The sequence below is a fragment of the Leuresthes tenuis genome, unplaced genomic scaffold (genome assembly GCF_036924035.1).
Source record: "Leuresthes tenuis unplaced genomic scaffold, fLeuTen1.0.hap1 SCAF_2, whole genome shotgun sequence".
NCBI classification, from domain to species: domain Eukaryota; kingdom Metazoa; phylum Chordata; class Actinopteri; order Atheriniformes; family Atherinopsidae; genus Leuresthes; species Leuresthes tenuis.
Window position 1 is genome coordinate 18,123,829 of NW_027325356.1, and position 19,791 is coordinate 18,143,619.

Sequence of the window (19,791 nt, forward strand, 5' to 3'; positions counted from 1 at the left end):
CAAGTTATAGTGATGATGCAGATTCAGGTCTAGCATGAGAAATGCTTGTGCTTTTAATGTCAGCTTTTAATTTTTATATTAACACCTTTGAAATTTTTAACAGATCTTCTATTTATTTTTTATATATAATTTGTGCTGGAGGATGCTGACAAGGGCTTTAGCCACTGAGGGACAATATGTAAAACGCCACATCATTGTACTAAAAATACTAAACACTGCTTTAGCTCTCTGGTTTGTGTGTGAAGCCGCCTCCTCTTTCCTCTGGGTTGTTAAGTGTGATAATAAGTCTGTTAATGACCTCAGAGCATCTGAGAACATGGTGAGCAGGAGCCAGATGCAGAGAACTGCGTGTCGTGTCCTTAATAAAACCGCAAACACACCAAGGCAGAAATGTGCATATTCTTTTCACCAGATTTCTAAGGCCTTTGATACAGGCGGTGCTCTATTAAAAACATAGTTTGCACTGCAAATAACTATGCTAATGGAGGCAACAGTAAGGAAGACGCAGTTTCACTGTTTATAAAACTTAGCTCATCGGTGAAGCTGAGAAAGAAGCAAATCCTTTTAATTGGTGATCTTAGTTCAGTAATCCCGAACAGAAGGAAAAACACCGAACTGAAGACGTAACAAGTGATCAGCTCTGTGATCTTGGAGTAAGCAACCCTGCAGGGGTAGATACAGATGATTAGATCATAAAGCAGTGGCTAAAATGAGCATCAGGCTGTGCATCACAGCAGCGCTACAGTGGAGGACTGACAGCTCCACTTTCATCTGCTTTGGATGACTCACCTGGAAATGTTCAGAAGAGACACCAATGGGTCCTGTTGTCCAAACCCTGTGGAAGCCAATGAGACAACTAGTGCCAGAAAACCAAAATGATCTTTGATTATTCATTTTCTTTGTAAAGACACATTAAAAAGCCCCCCCACCTTGCCATTGCATATAATGCATGGCTGCAGTGATTTATAACACCCACTTAATGAGCTTAATGAGCAGCTAAGATGAGAAATAAAATCATTTAAAAGGATGACTAACATAGCGAGGAAGCTCCATGAGTATATTTGTTTGGTTTTTTTTCGGTTTTTTTACAGTAAATTATATGGCCATTTATTTTTTTGTTTGTTTCATTGCTATTTAACCCAAATACACGTGGTCTGAAGAAGGTATGAGGTGCGTACATCTCACTGCATGCATGCCAGATCCGTGCACATTGTTTATGCATCTGGCCCCAAGTATTACTACAGCTGTAATGAACCCCCCATTGGAAAAATGGGCAATTTTTATCTCAACAAATAGTAGACTTTATCGGGGGTTTTCAGAATTTCACAGACGTTAATGTGCATCGGTGACCTTTTCCGATTTCAGTTTTTTAGATTTTAGTCTGACTTACCTGGTTCTAGATTCTCTGCTTGGGTTTGTTTCACATTGCTATGTAGGTGAAATTTCGCTTACGGTACTGACTTTTCTTCCTTAATCATGATCAGACACAAGTGAAACAAGTACAGATGCATTCTGGAAGTTACTTTCACCATTAAGTACAGGAAAAGGCTTTTTAAGAGGTCTACAGTTTGTTTTTAGATACTGCACACCCAAAAACAAAGAAGAAAATATGCAACGCTTTTCTCACAGCCTTGGGAGATTGCTATGGAGGCTCGAATTCAAACACAGAATGAATTGATGGGCTGTATAAAAAAGCCAGTATAAACCACATAAAGATTCATTTTAAAACTGTGAATCATGGAAAGCGACTCTTGTGGAGTCCCTGAATAAAAGTATAGAGCTGGAAATGAACATAATAGGTCCCTTTAGAGCGGCAATCATTTATCCGCCTAAAGATTCCTTTTAATAGAATATGACGGTGCTTGGAGCTTGGGCCTTACTTCAGACACAAAAAGCTTTGATCGTTGTAAAAATGGACACAGAATATTTAAGAAAAGAAAGATTTTTTCACAAAAATAACTTATTGATCAGACACACAGCTTAAGTTGAAACATTATCAACTGAAGTTGCTGGTGTCAGAATAAACAAGCGAACACAAAAAGCTGTATATTTGTCACTACCAGTGACCCGCATTTCTCAACCGAGCAGGTGTGAATGATGTCAGTGCCTGTTGAGCCCAATAATCTGACATTTTCACATGAGCGCGAGGCCGAGCGTGTCCCAGAAAAGACCTGCATGCAACAGTGTGCCATTTGGTGGACTTTTTACTACATGGTACAACTTTTGATGCTCGCCTTTTTTTTTTTTCCTGTTGAATTTGCGCTGCCTTAAACGTGAGCAACAACAGGTGTGAAGAATAGAAAAATCATTGTGGCAAAAAGAGATGGAATTGCACTTGAAAGTCTTAATACCTGTTGTTTATGGATAACAAAAAGCTCTTTAATTCTATACATTTCAATACGATGGCCAACTGCATACGCAAATTTACTTCTGGCATTTTTTTTTTTTACTATGATTGATGTATTGGAAATTGCTCTCTTTTTGGACCAAATTAAAGTGAAAATAATGCATTGAATGTTGTCTTTGATGACCACTAAATGGGCTAATTAACTTCTTAACCGTGGCGAAGTTAATATCACCGGCGCTGAACAAATTCATCGGCAAAATTGGGACAAAACATCAAACTGCTTTGTTTGCATAACTTTATTCACTCATTTAGAATAATTATTCATTTTCTATAACCACTTTATCCTATTCAGGGTTGGTGGGGTGGGGTGGGGGGGGGGGGGGGTGTCCCGGAGCCTCTCCGAGCTATCGTCAGTTGAGAGGCTGCCATCGTTTCATTGGACCAAAAACGGTGCATAATTTGTTTGGTGGGGTTTTGGAATCTCCTGATGACTTGCCTTATTGCACTCTGAGGTCTTAGGGACAGGCAGAATACACTCTGACAGGCTGCCGATCCATCACAGGGCTCAACCTTCAAAACATTCTCAAAAATAACTTTTTAGAAAGGATGAATCATCTAATGCCAGCTTCGTGTTTCTGCGAGTGCGTGGATATTTTTCTCTTCCTTCTAAACACCCAAGTGTCTGAACACAGAGTACAGTTTCCATTCTAATCTGCGTCAGTGTGTTTGTTTCCTTCGCTTGCGTTTCTTTGTTCGATGTATCCAGACTCTGGTTATGATTTATTTTGCTGGTTTTATTTCAGCTGTCCGTTTCCTGGTGGGATTTAGTGGAATTGTTTTCCACGTGGCGGTAATGGTACACGATTCGCATTCTCTGTTGGCTGAAAAGAAGGTCAAGACTGAGAGGTCACAAAAACAAGCAAGAAATACTATAGTATGGAGATACAGAGACGACTTTTCACAGGAAAAATGGGGTTTTGAATCATTGATGGCTTCATGTTGACGGAGCTTTTCTGTTTAGACACTGAATTATGCTTTCTGTGGTGAGTCCCCCCATTTACTTTACTTCTGTACAGCTTCAAAGCATCATGAGCTTTTAAACCCCTCTGGTCTGTATGCACTAATTTCCCACGTTGTCTTTCGCTCCTGTCTTTTCTCTCTCTGTGCATTAAGTGTGACATTATGTGGCACCACAAGCAGCCTAATCATCTGTTTGTTTTTTTGGGGGGGGGGTTTCTGTTGCCGACACTCCTGCAGCTCAGCCATCAAAGGTTGTTTACTGTTGTTAATGTGTGCAGCGCATTTGCGAGCGCGATGAGCATTTATCGCCAAAGCTCTACTGGCAACTCTGATGTCACGGGCAACCCTTCCAAATATTTAGTCCCATGGCCAAAGCCCTGCTAAAATCTTAATCTCCAATGAGTGTTTGTGTTGCACACTCTCAGTCTCTCTCTTTTCTTTCGCTGTTTGATAGAAAGTAGAATAAAAGATACATAAAAATCGATGGTTGTTGCTGTACAATCGCAGGCAGCAGCCTTCGGGGGCCTGAGCGGGAACAGTTTTCAGCCTGGGAGTTTCATATCTCAGCCCAGCTCTCTTCTTTTTGATGAGGAGAAGGTTTGCTAAATAAAACGACAGTTCTTGCGGTCCTCTATCTTTTTTTTTTTTTTAAATTATTAGTACAACTTTAGAACTGTGTTGGTTTCTGCAGCTTTTTTTAAATTTTTTAAAAAAATTCCTGTTATTTCCAGTAGATACAGGAACAGAGACGCTTCTATTCTCTCTGAATCTGAGAGCCTCTTCACCTGTTCTTCACAAACGTCAGTGTTGAGAAGCTTCTCTCACAGACAACTTAAGTCGGTTTTTGAACTATTGATTTAAACATTGAAAATAATTGAAGCTTCAGGGCTGCACGCAGAATTTATGTGTTTGAAATGTGGGAATAAAACTGTTTTGGGTAGATTACTCTGATAGACCTCCGCTGTCACTGAACACCTGCGACCTCTCGACATTACGGATGTATGTAAAACCCATCTGTGCATCGTGTGCTTGTGTATTCCTCCTCCTACCACACGGCAGTCACTTCTGTCCACATGTATTCATTTCAAACTGGTGTCACATGTTTCCTGAGATTCATCATAACTCATCTCAGAGTTATCATTCTGGGAAAGGGATGGGTTGTGTGCTGCTTTTTTTCCTCTTTCCATTGAACATGTTCCAAGATGTTTAATCCTCACACTTCAGATTACATTTAAAGAGAGTTCTGCGCCTGGTGATTTGACTTTGCTCGGCAACATGATGACAAAGCGAGGAGTAGACCAGTTGTCAGACTCATCATCCACTCGTTACAAACCAGTTCTATTATTTGTTTGTTCCCTTGAAAATTCTGTCACTCTTGTTTTGTTTGTTTTTTTGCACTGGAGCTTTTCAGCCCCTCATCACATCTTTACACCTTCCAGTTTCTTCTCTTCTAAATTATTATTCTATATAAGTGAAACATGGCGAGCCGATAAAGTGACGTAATGGCAGTTCTAGTGGTGCCTGTGTCCAGGTTCTGACAGGAAAGCACTGCAATTTGCTAACAACAAGCTTCCAACTCAGTACAGTGATGGAAACGCAACACAGAACCGGTGACTGTGTGATCTGCTGCTCCTGCAAATCGACTTTCCTGCGCTTGTTGTGATCCTTTCTGCCCAGCAGATCATACAAGTTCAACTCTGCACAGGCAGCGAGAGCCACCTTTTCAACCATGTGATGAAAAGAGGCGACAGTTGTGCCACCAGCAACTTTTATAAGTTCAAACTTCGGTGTTTGGTTGAGTTCTGTTCATTCAGTGATAATTGTTCTATCAGTGGCACACAGTCATTGGAATATAAGTCGTTGGCGCATGTCTTCCATTGGAAAACACTGCAGCGTACGCTTCCAGATGTCTTCAGTATGATTGATAACTGACACGAGGCCGGGCTTCTTGTAAGCACCACTTTTTCTTATCAGGCTGGTTTGAAAGAGAATGTGGAGGCACTAATTGTGGCAGCACAAGGTGGGCCGGGGTCAACCACAGCAAACTGGACCCCAGTCCCCAGCTGGACCACACGGTGAGGCCTCTGGGACAGCAGCGTGTTTCAGAAGTGTGTCAGAACATCTGTACTGAGTGTGGGTTGGAAGTTCCAAAGTCAAAGTGGGAGATGCCTCCATAGTTGGGGGGTAAGATCCTGTGGGTCTATCAGACACAGACTTTCATCTTTCTGTATCAAATATGGAAGCTATTTTCTAAGGGCCATTTCTGAAATTGTTTGTACACGATCTCTGTTTACACCAACACAGAAGATTGGTCTTTTGTATAAAAAAAATGTCTAAACAGACGTTTAGTTAAACATTGCATTCCTCCACAAAGCTTGGTTAAGATGCTTCCAGTTGGCCTCTGTGATCCGTTCCCCCGTTTTTCTGTCACGGCTGGAAAATAATTTCCCTCCGAACTGTCACACTTAAAAGCTGTTTTTTTTAATTAAGTCAATGAAGAAGCCAAAGAGGAAAAAAAAAAAAGAAGCTTCCAGGCAAGGTTTTTTTTGTTAAATAAGAGGCTACCCTTTCTTTATCAGGTTATGGAACGTGAACATCTTGTCACCCAGAGATGTCACTTTCACTCCAATTACCACCTTGCCAAAATCTGGTTGAATGCAATCAAAGGGAGACGATCCACGCTCTCATTTGATGTGCATGTCCTCAGTCCTTCGAGTGATTAGTCACACGTTGTGCGTAGCTGGTTGACGACAACATCATTGTTGTTCTGTCAGAAAATCAAGCAATTTGGGTCATTTGTTCACCAACAGTTTCCTTTTTTCACTGAAAACGTACGTTATATGTTTTAGAAATGCACAAATGATGCCATTTCCCTTTGGGATGAATAAAGTATTCTTTAATTTCATTTAAGAAAGAAACGGCCATCATTTTATTGTTATGATGAAGTATTTAGTAGTTTACAGAAAAAGAGATGGATGCACCCAGTATGATAAGACAGGAATTGCTGCCATGCTGTTCGACAAGCTTTTGATGGTCTTGGCTGCAACATCGCGTTTGATCAAGATGATTTTTTTTTCTGTTGATCTGGAGCGTGATCATTGGTTTATTCTTCATGCGTTGTTTTGGCTGAGATTTGTGTGTGTGTGCCAAGTGTCACTTGTTACTCTTTAATTATTCAGTTACCGTTCGTGTCAAGGCGCTCGCATTAAAGTATTTTCAGGTGCCGGCCTAATGCGATTGTAAAATGCTCTTTCTCGTCTTGCTTTGGCTTCAGAGCGCTGACCTTCCAGGTTTCCTCATGATAGCAGCCTGCAGCTCCTCTGGACTCCGCTCTGGTCTCTTTATCTGTGCTTTACGGGGAGTTGGCGCTTATCTTGAACTTGACAGATGTCACAAAATGTACCTTTTTCAAGATTTGACACTGCCCTGCAATGTCTCCAAATCTGACTGCAGTGTATTTGAGCTCGTCATTTGATTTCACCCACACGTGGAAATCGATGTTCAAATTAGTTATACAGAATTGGTTTGTGTCGGTTACTAATATATGAACACATACACCAAGACCCAGCCTTGGTCCTGATCCCAACAGCTGATACCGTTTCTGTATCAGGTGTTTCTGAACCACACACACACGCACTCGGAAAAAACATTCACTCTTCATTCACATTGTTGCTCAGTATATCTGTGTTTAACTGTCTGTGCTGGACTGACAGATCTTCTTCTTCTTTGGTGTTTTGCTGGATGTTATGCTAAATGGTCCACACTTTTGTAGCACCCTTTTTAAAGGTTCTTCAGAGCACTTTTGTTTCTCGTTTACAAGCAGATGCTCCTGCAGCGCTTATCATATATACGCCCTCTATCTTTGTATTCGCTCACAGATTAACATATCGGGGGGCAATGTGAGGTTTAGTTTCTTGCCCAAAGACACTTCAATCAATGCACATGCTGAGGATTGAACTGCCAGTCTTCTTATCACAAGACAACCACTCCACTAGCTGTGCCGCAGCTGCCCCTAATTATAGCCCTTAATTGTCTACTTTGTCCACTATCTGTTGTGGAATTAAAGTGACTTTCAGTCAGACTTTGGCTAGAGATTGCTTTCATGCAGCTGCTTTCATGTAGGGCTCATATAGTCATAGCCACCCACAGCCAAAGGGCTCGTTAGTAGCAACTACTTTTATTAGTGGCTATGGACTAAGGTTTTTTTTTTCATAAGTTATCTGTTTCCCATTGGGACTTCCCCACTGAATCCTGATTCCCACCTAATATGCTTCCATTTGACCATTGTTTATTCAGTAGTGTGTCTTGTAACTTGAGTGGTAAATTGATCAGAAATCACCAGTCGTAGAAAGTGCAATGAGAACCTGAATCTGAAGGGGGGGGGGGGGGGTAATGTAATGTAATATAAGGTCAGCATGAGTCCTACAAGTAGGAGACAGCATTTCACAGCCCTAATTGCAAAAAGTTTTGGATGCCATGTAGATAATAAAAGAATGATTTCCATATCTAATAAATGAGCATTTTACTCACAATAGATAATACTGCAACATGATACTCCTAAATTGATTTACAGAGCATAATATCTTTACATGTATAAAAGATTCAGAGAATATGGAGACAAATCTGTGCGCAAGGGACACAGCCAAAAATCAGTAGTGGATGCCCGTGATCTTCAAAGAAGAGACAACAAGGAAACCATAAGGAAACAAGATCCAGAAACACCGCCATCTTCTCTGGGCTGAAGTTCATTCGAAACTGACTGAAGCACAGTTGACTGTTCTGTGATGAGATGACTCAAAATGTGAAATTCTTTTTGGAAGTAATGGATGATGCGTCTTCTGGACTAAAGAGAAGAACCCCCTCCCCCCTTGTTATCATTCTTCAGTTTAAAGCCTGTAACTCTGACGGTACGGTGGTGCATTCAAGCCTATGAAACTGTCAACTTGTACATCTGGAAAGGCACAATCAATGCTGAAAGGCATACAGATTTTAGAGCAGCATATGCTCCTATTTGCATGACATTTTTCTCAAGGAAGGGCTTATATATGTCAGCAAGACTATTCCAACAGCGTGGCTTTGTAATAGAAGTGTCCGGGTGCTGAACTGGTGTGCCTGCAGTCCAGGTCTTTCACCAACTGAAAACATCTGACGATTCATGAAACACAAAATACAATAAACAAGCTCCAGGACTGTTTAACAGCCTGAATTGTACACCAGACTGAAGGGGGATGCTACAGTGGTAATTATTGCCCTGTCCTTGTCCCATCAAGTTCAAGATGAGCTTATATTTTGTATGAAATGGTAAAACGTCCCGAGTTCAATGTTTGACGTTTTCTATGTTCTATTGTCAGTCAAATATTAGCTTTTGGGATCTGCAAATCATTGCACTCTGTTTTAATTCGCATTTTATATGCAGCATCTCAGCTTTTTTCCAGGTTAAGTCCAGGTTGTAGAGGAATCGGATCAGAAAAATGTGGCCAGACTTTGAATGATTTTCATATGCCCAAGTTATAATGCAGCCATTTTCATTGAGCCTCGAAAAGGGTAGAATATCTTTAACTCAAACATTTTCAGGTGATCAAGGAGATTTTCCTAATTGCTTCCCTTTTGTCTGTGGCCCTCAGGTGGAGCGGATCGTGGACAAGAGGCGGAACAAGAAGGGTAAGTGGGAGTATCTGATTAGGTGGAAAGGTTATGGAAGTAAGGAGGACACTTGGGAACCAGAGCACCACCTACTGCACTGCGAGGAATTCATTGACCATTTCAACAGCTTGAGACGGCACTCGCACAAACGACCCAAGGTCCCAAAAATTCGTGGGGAGCCCATCATCAGCAGTCATGCCTCTGCAAGCGAAAGTTTCCGAGCTCGGCCTGAGGCCCGTAAGAAGAAAAGGACTTGTGGTCCAGCTGTCGGGATGAGAGAAGAATCCGTTCTGGGGATTGGAAGTGGAGGGTCGGAACCCACTCAGAAACAAAGGAAAGTGGGAGTCGGAGCTGGGAAACATGCTTTAGGTGACAGAATGAGCAAAGCCATGACATACAAGGCTCCTCCATCAGGTGCACCTCAATTTGTTCCTCCTCTGAGGATTCCTCATAATGGACTCCCAAATGGAGAGATGGAGCCTCTAATGTACAGGACAGCAGCAAAGTCGCATAGACTGCCTTCAGATAGAGTGGAAGAAGATTTAGGACACAAGGATATCACTGGACCACAGTTCACTACTGAAATAGGTAAGCTTATGAGAAAGTAGATGAAACGGTTGCTTTATTTTCATAAACTGGATATTGATGTTGTAATCCGATATTTAACATCATGGACAGCTGACTGAAGCATGAACCGGGCAAAACATGCTCACTAGGATGAATTGTATTTGTTCTAGCTAGAAATGAAATTCAAGTCAGATGTAAAGTGATTTTCTAAAACAGGTGAGAGCACCACTCCTGTCCTTGTGTTCAAAAAGAAAAGAAGAGGACCCCATTCAAAATGCTATTAATCCAGCTTTGGAACTTAAAATCGGTCACGATACTAGATTTATGTTTATGTTTATGCATTTGGTAGACGTTTTTTATCAAAAGCAACTTACAGGTAGGCGGATAGGGTAAAGGGGTCTTGCCTAAGGACCCCTACTGGAGGTTTTACCTTTCATGCAGGGGATTTGAACCCAGGTCTCCCACATGAAAGGTGGCAATCATACTACTACACTATCCACTTCATTTGTCAATTTCCATCTGTTTGCAATGTTTCATTTCATTCAACTCGCCTCTTTGGTTGTTATTTAAATCTAATCAAAGATAAAAATGACATCATTTGAGAACAGACGTACTTGTCTGCTCATGCTGAGTAATCCCTCAATGTATTAAACTTTCTTACATCATTTTTGCAGCAGCTACCTCCATCAGCAGCTTTTGAAACGGGTCATGCTACAGCATCTCAGTTTAAGGCTTAGCCACAACAAAACACGATTTTATTTTTTTTTCTTTTAATTCAGGAGTCTCTAAGTTTCAGGTCAGCGACTGTTGCCCTGACATTTAGCTGTAAAATGTGTTGATATAGGTTTGAAATAGATGTTAAATGGTGTTCAAGCTCTGAGGTAGCAAAGCAGCCTCAAATCATGACCCTCCATCTACTTCAACAGCCTTTTCCACATGTGCCTTTTAAAGACGAGACTGTCGAGAGCGTCATTTGCGAAAGTACAGAGGGGGGAACGGCGAGTTGAAGTCAATCCGCTGCTAATATGCCTCAAAGCCGGCAAGGGAGGTAATAACGGAGGCAAAATGATCCCACCGCATAAGTGCTGAAACACATCGATTTGGCTTTGAGAACGCGGCACTCTAACCAGCTGATTCTGCCACGCTGGTACGATGCGTGTTAGGACACAGCAATGCGGGCCTGAGCCGCTAGTGTTTTGCCATGTGGGAATTATGAGGAGAACGGTGGTGTCAGGGTTTTTGCGCCAACACATGTGTTAAAAAGGGTTCTGCAAATTGGCTGTAGCAGTGAGTCACTGTTGATTTTGGTGTGCAGTGCTCTTTAGAAATGAAATAGTTTGAAAAGGTTAATTTAGTCTCATCTGTTCCACATGCATTGTAGAATATCCAGTTTTATTTTTTTTACTTGAAACATACAGCATCACTTTTGTGGTGTCCTTCTATTAACACCGTTAGGTTTAGTTTTCACATGAGAAACATTTGACCAAGTTGGTAGAATTTTCTGCAGGTGTTCTGCTCCCACCCTTGGCTTATTTTCCTCTGCTTAGAATTAGAATTGCGCTCCTGCTGCTAGTGTTGTACACGGTAATACACCCACTCTTTGGGAGAGTTACAATCGTACTGGGTTACCATAAGTACTGTAGACAGTTTCTTTTATCAGAAAGGGATGAACCGGGAAGTGTACAGAAAGGCTCATCACCTCTTTTCCTTCTCTACAATGCTTCTCCCGTAAGGTTGTCAGTATCAAAGAACTGACTGAAGCAAACTTTTGATGCTTTTACATTGATGGTCAAACAGCTGTACATGTTCATTACCATTCTCATCTTCTTTGTTGAAACATCTGAGTCCAAGTAGCTTTTGTAAAAGCTATTAGCAGACGCTTACGTATTTTTTTTTCTTAGCTGAATTGTGAATGAAGTGAAGCTGAGACCACAATCTATGATTAAGTAATGCAAAAATCCAGTAATTCCATAGGCCTCACAAAATACCCCGTCCTACTACAACAATTCCAAAAATGGCACGTTATCTCAAGGTTTTCAAAGACATACATGTCTAGTTACATGATCGATTGCATTGCTTGTGAAAGACATGCTGTATGGTTTAGCAGGTGCACATTATTACCTCGCAGAGTACTGTGGTGTCACATGGCTTGTAAAAGCTCTTATTGAGGTTCTTTAGCGCAGGAGAGCTGATAACACCTATAAATTTAACTCTTGGGTCACAGTCCATGGTCTGAACCACAAAAGTTAATCATTACTTGTGTTTTGAACAAGCCATTTTGACTTGTTGAGCAGTAAATCCACATCAGAACGAAGCCTTGTCTTTCAATATTTCAGAAACAACATAAAGATATCCAGGATATAGTCAGTGGTAGAATTATGGAGGCTTTTTTTTTTGTCTTTTCCTTTATATCTATAATAATTTGTAAATAGAGTTCCAGGTGCCAGAATCTTAACAGTTGCCATACCTCAGACTGTGTAGAATGCATGTTCAAGAGCATGTGTGTGCAGATGGGTCTTAAATTGAAGAATAAATTGTGTTTGTGAGGTGTTGGACCATCACATGCCTCCAGAGCACCCTCAGTGCTCTTTGGCACTACCGCTATAGATCTCAGGAACTCTACTGGGGATTTCAAAATCATTCAGAAAGAATATCCCCGTATGTGGTGTTTTCCATTATGACGTTTCACAGACAGCTCTTTCTGTGGTTCAGATTGCTCGCACTCGGGTGACTGTGAAATCACTAGCATGATTCACATCATTTTCATGGTTGTCAGATCACTCATTGATCCTTCGTGCTCTATGGATGGGGGGCCATTTTCATCCCGTAAGAGACCTTTCCCAGCTGGGGCACCAGATCCCTTTACTGTGGGGTCGAGTGCTCAGCTTTCTCTCAATTTGTCACTTATCTATTTATTAAGTACCTACGAGGGGCCTGGTTTACTATCGACTATCATTTCTGACCACTATGGTACACGTCATGGGGGACATTCCACGGTCATATGACTCCTTTGACACATTCTTTTTTACATGATCATTTACCACTGAGACACAGCAGAGAGTAAATGTCAGACCGGAGTAAACTCATATGGTTAATGTGGTTAGATTGTAGTCTGTTTTTTCTAAATTTACATTTCTGCAGTGTTTTTTTTTTTTTAAATTCTCGGTAACTTCTTCTATTACTCGAATTATCGTTGCAATTCATAGGCTTTTTTTCTATGTAGCAAATCTAATTCATAGTTAATAGTGTTTAGCTGTGTTTTAAAATGGGGTATGCTGGATCTAGCTTGGATGTATTCTCATGTCCTCAGAATGCAAACTATACAACGATGGTGGAGGTGATCAAGGTGGTTTTAAGGGCTTAGAAATTTGCCCAGCGCAGGACAGGCATATGCCTTGCGCTCTCATGCTTGTCGGAACACAGTCTGTAGTATCGATAAAACTAAAAATCCATTGCAGCGTCTCATAGGGCGCATACAGCACAATGACCTTGTAATCAGGACACATTAACAGGTTATTGTGGAAACAAACTGCCAGCGGACGAGACTCTCTCATCCACAACGACATACTGCCATTTCAGCTCAACACGGGCCGACACAAAGCTGTGATGTGACGCTCATCCGTTAAGTAGAAAAGTATGAAATCGGTTTAGTTCGGTGGTCTCCGTGGTGTAATCGCGCACAGAACATAAACTTCCAAATGAAAAGCATAACAGAGGCCAACTCTGTAAATTCAGAGCAAAGAACCCGGCAGAGGTTGAAAATGAGGAATAATAAACGAGAGAAAACTCAGAACGAAAGCATTGGAGCTATTGAAGAACAACTGGCAAGTTCTGCTTTGTCTGCAACAGATGAACGCATAACCTGTACAGTATAGCTACAGCCTTGCTTGGAGGTGATCAGGAGGGAGGCACGGATGTACAGATGGGTGATGGTGTGTTTTCTTTAACAGTGTTTGGAAGCAGCAGAGTTTGAGCTAATCTTGTGTTGGAAAATCTGAAAGCTCTCCAAATACTCGTTTGCTTTTTAAAATCCTCAAGAGCCATCTTTATGTGCAGCCATGACACATGGTGGCAGTTCGTTATACCACCCACAGTTGAATAAGTGTATACTATTTAAATTGGCAATCAGGGACTACATCAGAGAAAAAAAGCTTTGTAACATTTTGGGTTTTGTTTTGTGCAAAACAGACAATGTTTCCACCTAATACGGTATAAGGATTTTATCGCTATAGATATACCCGTATGCAGGGTCTGAAGAATGCTCGCCACACATTCTGTCTTTATAAGCACCACCTTGCATGAAGGAAGAGGTTATATGCATGGTTATTGCCTCTCTCTCCCCTGGTATACTGCATTATTCATCCAGAAGTCACTTAGGCTTTAAAAAAGACGATGGACGCTCCTTATACGTAATGTCAAAGTCTCCATTTTTTTGCTGTACTGATTTCATCATTCTGATTATTGGCCACATTTTGTGTTGAGAAAACTGAGGTTTGCCTGAATCACTTCAGTTATCGTTTCATCCTTCCACCTGAGAGTCCAGAGCTGAGGTCGTGTTTTGGCAGAAATAATGTGATAAATAAGACAATGAGAATAATAATGGGACATAATAGTTGTGTACATATAAATATGTATTTATGTGTACATGTACACGTGTGTGTGTGTATGAAAAGACTAACCCTTCTTTAAATTGGGGCTTCTCTATCTGAAAAGGTCAGAAAATGACTTGCTTCTCACATGTAAAACCTGAGATCAAAAGGAAACCCAACTGCAGAGTGTTAAATCTCTCAAAGTTCGAATGTTAATGCAATCAGGCTCGGATTCACTGAACCCCACAGCGATGGCTCAGATTTACATGTGTAGTAGCCTTATTCCTTATCCCAAATGCTGGTTTGCTAGTAATTCTAGCAAATTATTAAAAAGGAAAAACTGAAATATTGCCATATGCATCGAGGATTTGCAGCTCTGTCGGGTTAGATGGCTTCTTCGGAGGTGTTCAGTTTGGGTGCGTGTACGGTGCTGTCCCTCCAGTATTGTCTGGGCTGTGTTCCTTGAGAAGGTTTTTGCACATTCAGCCCCCCCAGTCGCCTCACAGAGTATTTTGAGCTCAGCGAGCCTGACCCCCGTGGGGTCTTTCTAGGTCACGTCTCTCACAAAGGCACACAGAAAACTTCGCACTGTGGAAGAGTTTACTTGACTTACTTTTAAGTCATGCAGGCCACACTTGAGCAGCACATACAAGGCAATGCAAGGAGGAGAAACAGCAGTTCTCAGATGACCCTCCATGAGACGACTCTGTCCACCTGTGGATGTGCACAGCATTTAAAAGTCCACTTATACGGCCTGCTCTTTTAGGTCATTTCTCAGTTTGAAGTGAAAAAGAAGTTGTTTTTTTTTTCTTAAAATGTACACATCACAAAGCTACTTCATGTTTCAATTTATATGTGGTGGCAGTTTTTTTCTTTTTCTTTAAAGAAGGAGTAATCAAGAAGATCTAGTTATTCTATCAGTTTGATCGAAACATTTAACTTACGATATTGCATCGCTGTAACAATGCAAAGTCTGACTGAGTTTTAACGTAACGTTGCCGATGAATGTCAGTAGTTGTCAATAGTTGCAATAACCTTGAAAACAAATGGACCTGTTCTGTCGTCCCTCATCTGTGTCAGGCTCTGCTCTGGCCAACGGAAAGATGCATCTGCACAGCTCGGTAAAGCGGAAGCTGGGTGAGGAGAAAGGTTATGTCTTTGACAAGCGGCTCAGGTACAACGTGCGACAGAACGAGAGCAACTGCCGATTCCGAGACATTGTTGTCAGGAAGGAGGAGGGCTTCACGCACGTCCTGCTCTCCAGTCAAACGACAGACAACAACGCTCTTACGCCAGAGGTGAGAACAGCCATGTGCAATGTGAAAATCCTGTTCTTCTTCTTCTTCCTTCTTTCTTCCTTCTCGTCTGTTTGGCCCTTTAGTTGCTTTTTACTGTGATGAAAATGTACCAAGAGTCGCCACGTCCACATTAACAGCTGGTTTCAGAAAAGCTGTGGTTATATGTGACAGCTGACGGGTATGAGAGGTGTCCGTAGGAATCTAACAAGCGGCACTGCTGAAAAAAACAAGCTTTCTGCAAGTAATTGGGGTGCAGTACATTCAATCCAGTGGTATGGCATCTGCATCTGCTGCACATTCGTAGAGAAGAGCTTTCTATAATGGCTGTCCTTACAGGCAAAACATAATTGCTTGAAGAATTTGCATTTATTCTAACTTGACATAACATTCCAATCAGATATATAATAGATTCCATATACAGGTGAAAGCATCACTCCTCTTCTGTTGAATTACATTTCCTTAAATGTGTGAGCATGCCAGTGAATGTGTGCCATTTTTTCCTCTTTAAAAGACTGCAGATATCATTGTGTGTCTACATGCAATGACAGTTGAGGCAGTTTTCCGTTCCACTGCTGTGTTGTGCTCCCACTGCAGCTGCAGATTGACATTTTCCCAATACTGTCCCGTTCTAATAATGTTCTTCCTCTCCTGACAGGAGTATATAAGATTAAACATGCAAAACGATGTACCCAACTCCAATTCCTCGATCCTAAGAGATGTACTTCCTGAGACTGAGACACAAAACAACAAAAAGTTTTCGTAAATATTTAATACGTTGCACTCATTAAGCAGGTTCTCACTATTTTTAGAAGCATTTTTGATTAGGTCATATATACCAGCTGTGTCTTCTCTACGGGGCATTCAGGGATGAATAATCTGAGCCAAGCTGCGTTCTCTGGCTTTTTCTCTGTATTCACACGGACTCCTCAGCAGTTTGTTGATCATCTGCCGGCACGGTATCATTTAAATTCCTGCTGCACAATCAACACTGAGCCTGAATATTAAAAGTTGCTCCTTGTCTGTCACAGTGATTAACTCCAAAGAACTGTGTTAACATGTGGTTAACTACAGGCCCTCCTCGGTAAAGACGGTAAAGAAACAAAATACTTAAATGAGAGGGAGATCGTGTCCACCTGGAGTACCGGGAGTCTCGGATGTAATGGGTCTCAGCTCTGCAACTGCATGAACTGTGTTGGTTTACTTGTTGAACACGTTGCCTGCAGGGACGTTCCAGCCTGTGATCGAATGTTCATGTCCACAGTCCAGTCAGCAACAAGCCGGTTAAGCTACTTTTTTTTAAAGATATACTGAGGAATCGATTGCTTTCTCCAGCTTCATACCAGCAACGGTTTTCATCTGTTGGAAAAACAAACCACAACAACAACAAAAAAAAAAAAGCATTCATTATATGAGTAAAATAATGATAGGAATTTTTAGTTGTGCAGAAATGTTATTCGTCTTCTCTGACGGATTCCTTCGAGGTATCTTAGCATAATCGAGGCTGGCCAGAGTCCTCCACCTCTGGCTCATAACTCAAAGCAAACAGGATTTTCCTCCACTCAGATGGTTAGGTTGTGTCTCAGATCTTCCGCAGATGGCTGTTCTAGCTTTGATACATCATTGTAGACAAGGAAGCCCGTACCTCACAGGCACTCAAGAGCCCTTAACTGTGTGTGCACGCGTGTGTGTGTGTGTGTGTGTGTGCTTTCATGTGTGACAGTAAGCCCGTAAGCTGTGGGCTTATCAAACAGCTCGGATAGTGTCTCTTGGTCTTTGAAGCTGCAGGAACAAGAGAGTCTATGGGTGTGCTTCCTGAGGGACTGCAGATGGGAAAATCTTGAAAAATATCCCTCTGCATTTTTTCACAAGCACTACTTTAAATGTGAGTCTCGTGAGCTTTTTAACTGGTAATGTTGTGTCACCTTTCTGGCCTGATGTGCTTTCACGTTTTGTCCCCTGTCGTGTTCATCACCAACATCTGTATGTCGCTGGAAACTGCTTAAACTGTGCATCCACTGGATTACATAAGTCCACTTTGATGAGTCTGAGACTGTTTGTGGGAAATATGTATTTAGTGGGAATTAAGCGTTACTCTGAGGCCGCAGGTTTAGAATGTGTAGGGGGGGGGCGTAATGAAGTTATGGCTGCAAGCTATTGCTGGATGGAAAAGTGATAAATGATGCATGGAAGCTTCTTCATAACTCGTGGCCACAAGATGATGGGTTGTTGCGTATTTTGCTCTATCCTGAAGAAGCTCTGTGTCATATGGATACTATCAGGGCATGAAGCACTGACACATTTTGTTTTACATTCATTTGTTTGAATTTTAGGATGAATTATAATGATTCAGCACGGTGTAATAATTTGTAAAAAAATTTAAAAAAACAAAGTTTGAGCAACTTTTCCCATGAAACAGCGCATTAGTAACGACATGCCAATCCGTGACATGCTACCTGTCGTATTGCGTTCTTATGGCGTTCATCTTTCCCGTTATATGCTGTAAAGGGGGTGGCACCTTGCCATCTGTTTCATTGTAACCCTAACCATTTAGCATGTCCCTTTACCGACCTGCTGTTTGTAAGCAAAGCCATGAGATGAGGGGAAAGTTGTTCTCACGGCTCCGTAACCTGTGGATATGACATGTATATGTGATCTCTACGCTTTAGTAAACCCTGACATTGGTCCCTGCTTCAGAGAACAGGAAGGAAGGTTATGTAAGACGGACTCGACTTTTTTTTTTTTCATGATACAAATCACTGGAATTGGGACAGTTATAGTATTTTCCTCTTTCAGTTCCGTTCTTTCGATTTGAAATGATTCAAATCTCAGTTCCAGAAAAGTTGGGAAGTTTTTCTAAAGTGTTAGAAATCTTGAAATCTCCAACGTAATAATTAATTTGAACCATTATTCACTGAGACAAACAGACCGACTTCATTGTATTTTAAGCATTGAAGCAAATGAAGAAAAGTTGGGAGAGGTGCAAAGAAAGATGGAGGAATATCAAGGAGATAGAATTAACTTTCATTGTGGAAGATTGTACAATGAGCAGATTAACTGGTGGCAGGTGACGTTGTCAGGCTTGGGTATGACGGGAACATTCACAGAAGTCTACATTCACCAATGGCGTGAGATGGGTCGCAGCCCATTCTTCCTCACTCTTTTTTTGTTAGTCTTATCACAGTTTTTTTTTTTTTTTTTAAACATCACGATCTCTGCTGACTGTGCGCAAATGTCACTTTGACTGCTGTCTGCCTTCTGTCTGCATCTAGCATCTGTCCATCTCTGCTTTGTGTGTGTGAGCGGGACTTTTAATTAATCTCGCTAAAACAGCACAGTTTGTTCCCACACGCAGATTCCATCACTACAGAGGACATTGTGTTGGAGACATCTCCTATCTCCTAACCCTACCATTACATCCTTAAGCTGAACCCACTTGTCTAAACTTCCCAGCTAGACGCATCTATTCAGTGGTAGGAAGATGGGACTGTGTCAACAAATTTATGTAAAATAAGTGCGCGCACACACAGAAGGCACATCCAGTTCAAACTGGTACCAGATCGTGTGCTCAGTGAGACATGGGATATTAAGTTCAATTTGAGGTTGAATGGTTAATATGGGTCAGAGGGTGGTAATCTGATTAAAATGCAGCGACAGAGTGTGCTGATTGACTGACTGCAGGCAGGGATGTGGGGGCTGGGGTTAGTATTGGTTAACTCTCCCCGGCTTGAGACAACATGAGGCCAAACACTTGCCTTCTTATGCCGAATAACGCCTGTCTGATTTTTTTTTCAAACATGCCCATTTTGTCATTTCTAAGTTGAGAAAACATTTTGAACTATCTTATATATAATATAATCTGTTTGTACCACAGTACTGAGCGGACGAGTAGGCGCTGTCTGCAAAGTTAAGGCAGGTGGTGCTGGCCGGCAGGCTGTCGAGGAAACAAGCTGCTCGTCAAGTTGAAATGGAAACATCTCAGATGTGAATATTAAAAGGCCTGAAGAAAAGCCTCCACCAGTCTCTTACTTTCTGTGTGGTCATTGCTAATCACTGACTCTTCATTCAGGCTTTTATCCGGAATCGCAACTCAGTTGATTAATGTCAAGCCCCAAGGATCCAGAATCTATAATTACATTTTTTTTTTTCTTCCCTGTGTTTTCTTATCTGTCAGGTGAGATAAGAATGTGACATTCTCACCTGGGTCTAAACCATCGATTTGTTTGGCATTGGGACATTTGTGACATAGCAGTGATTTCTAGTTTGAAAGCGCAATCATCCAAAGAGCACCACTGGAGGATTAACAGTTGGCCGATGTGTGGCATGGGAA

General features: G+C 41.5%; 1 protein-coding gene across 2 annotated transcripts in view; it reads left to right on the forward strand.

The window, feature by feature from the left end:
• The window catches only part of LOC140301815 (chromodomain Y-like protein 2), a 34,217-nt gene that overhangs the window by 8,983 nt on the left and 5,443 nt on the right, over window positions 1-19,791 (forward strand). For both annotated transcript variants that reach the window (XM_072380438.1, XM_072380437.1), the window contains exons 2-3: window positions 8,992-9,598; window positions 15,247-15,464. In XM_072380438.1, the coding sequence (XP_072236539.1) occupies window positions 8,992-9,598; window positions 15,247-15,464 (825 nt within the window). The remainder of the gene's footprint in view (window positions 1-8,991; window positions 9,599-15,246; window positions 15,465-19,791) is intronic.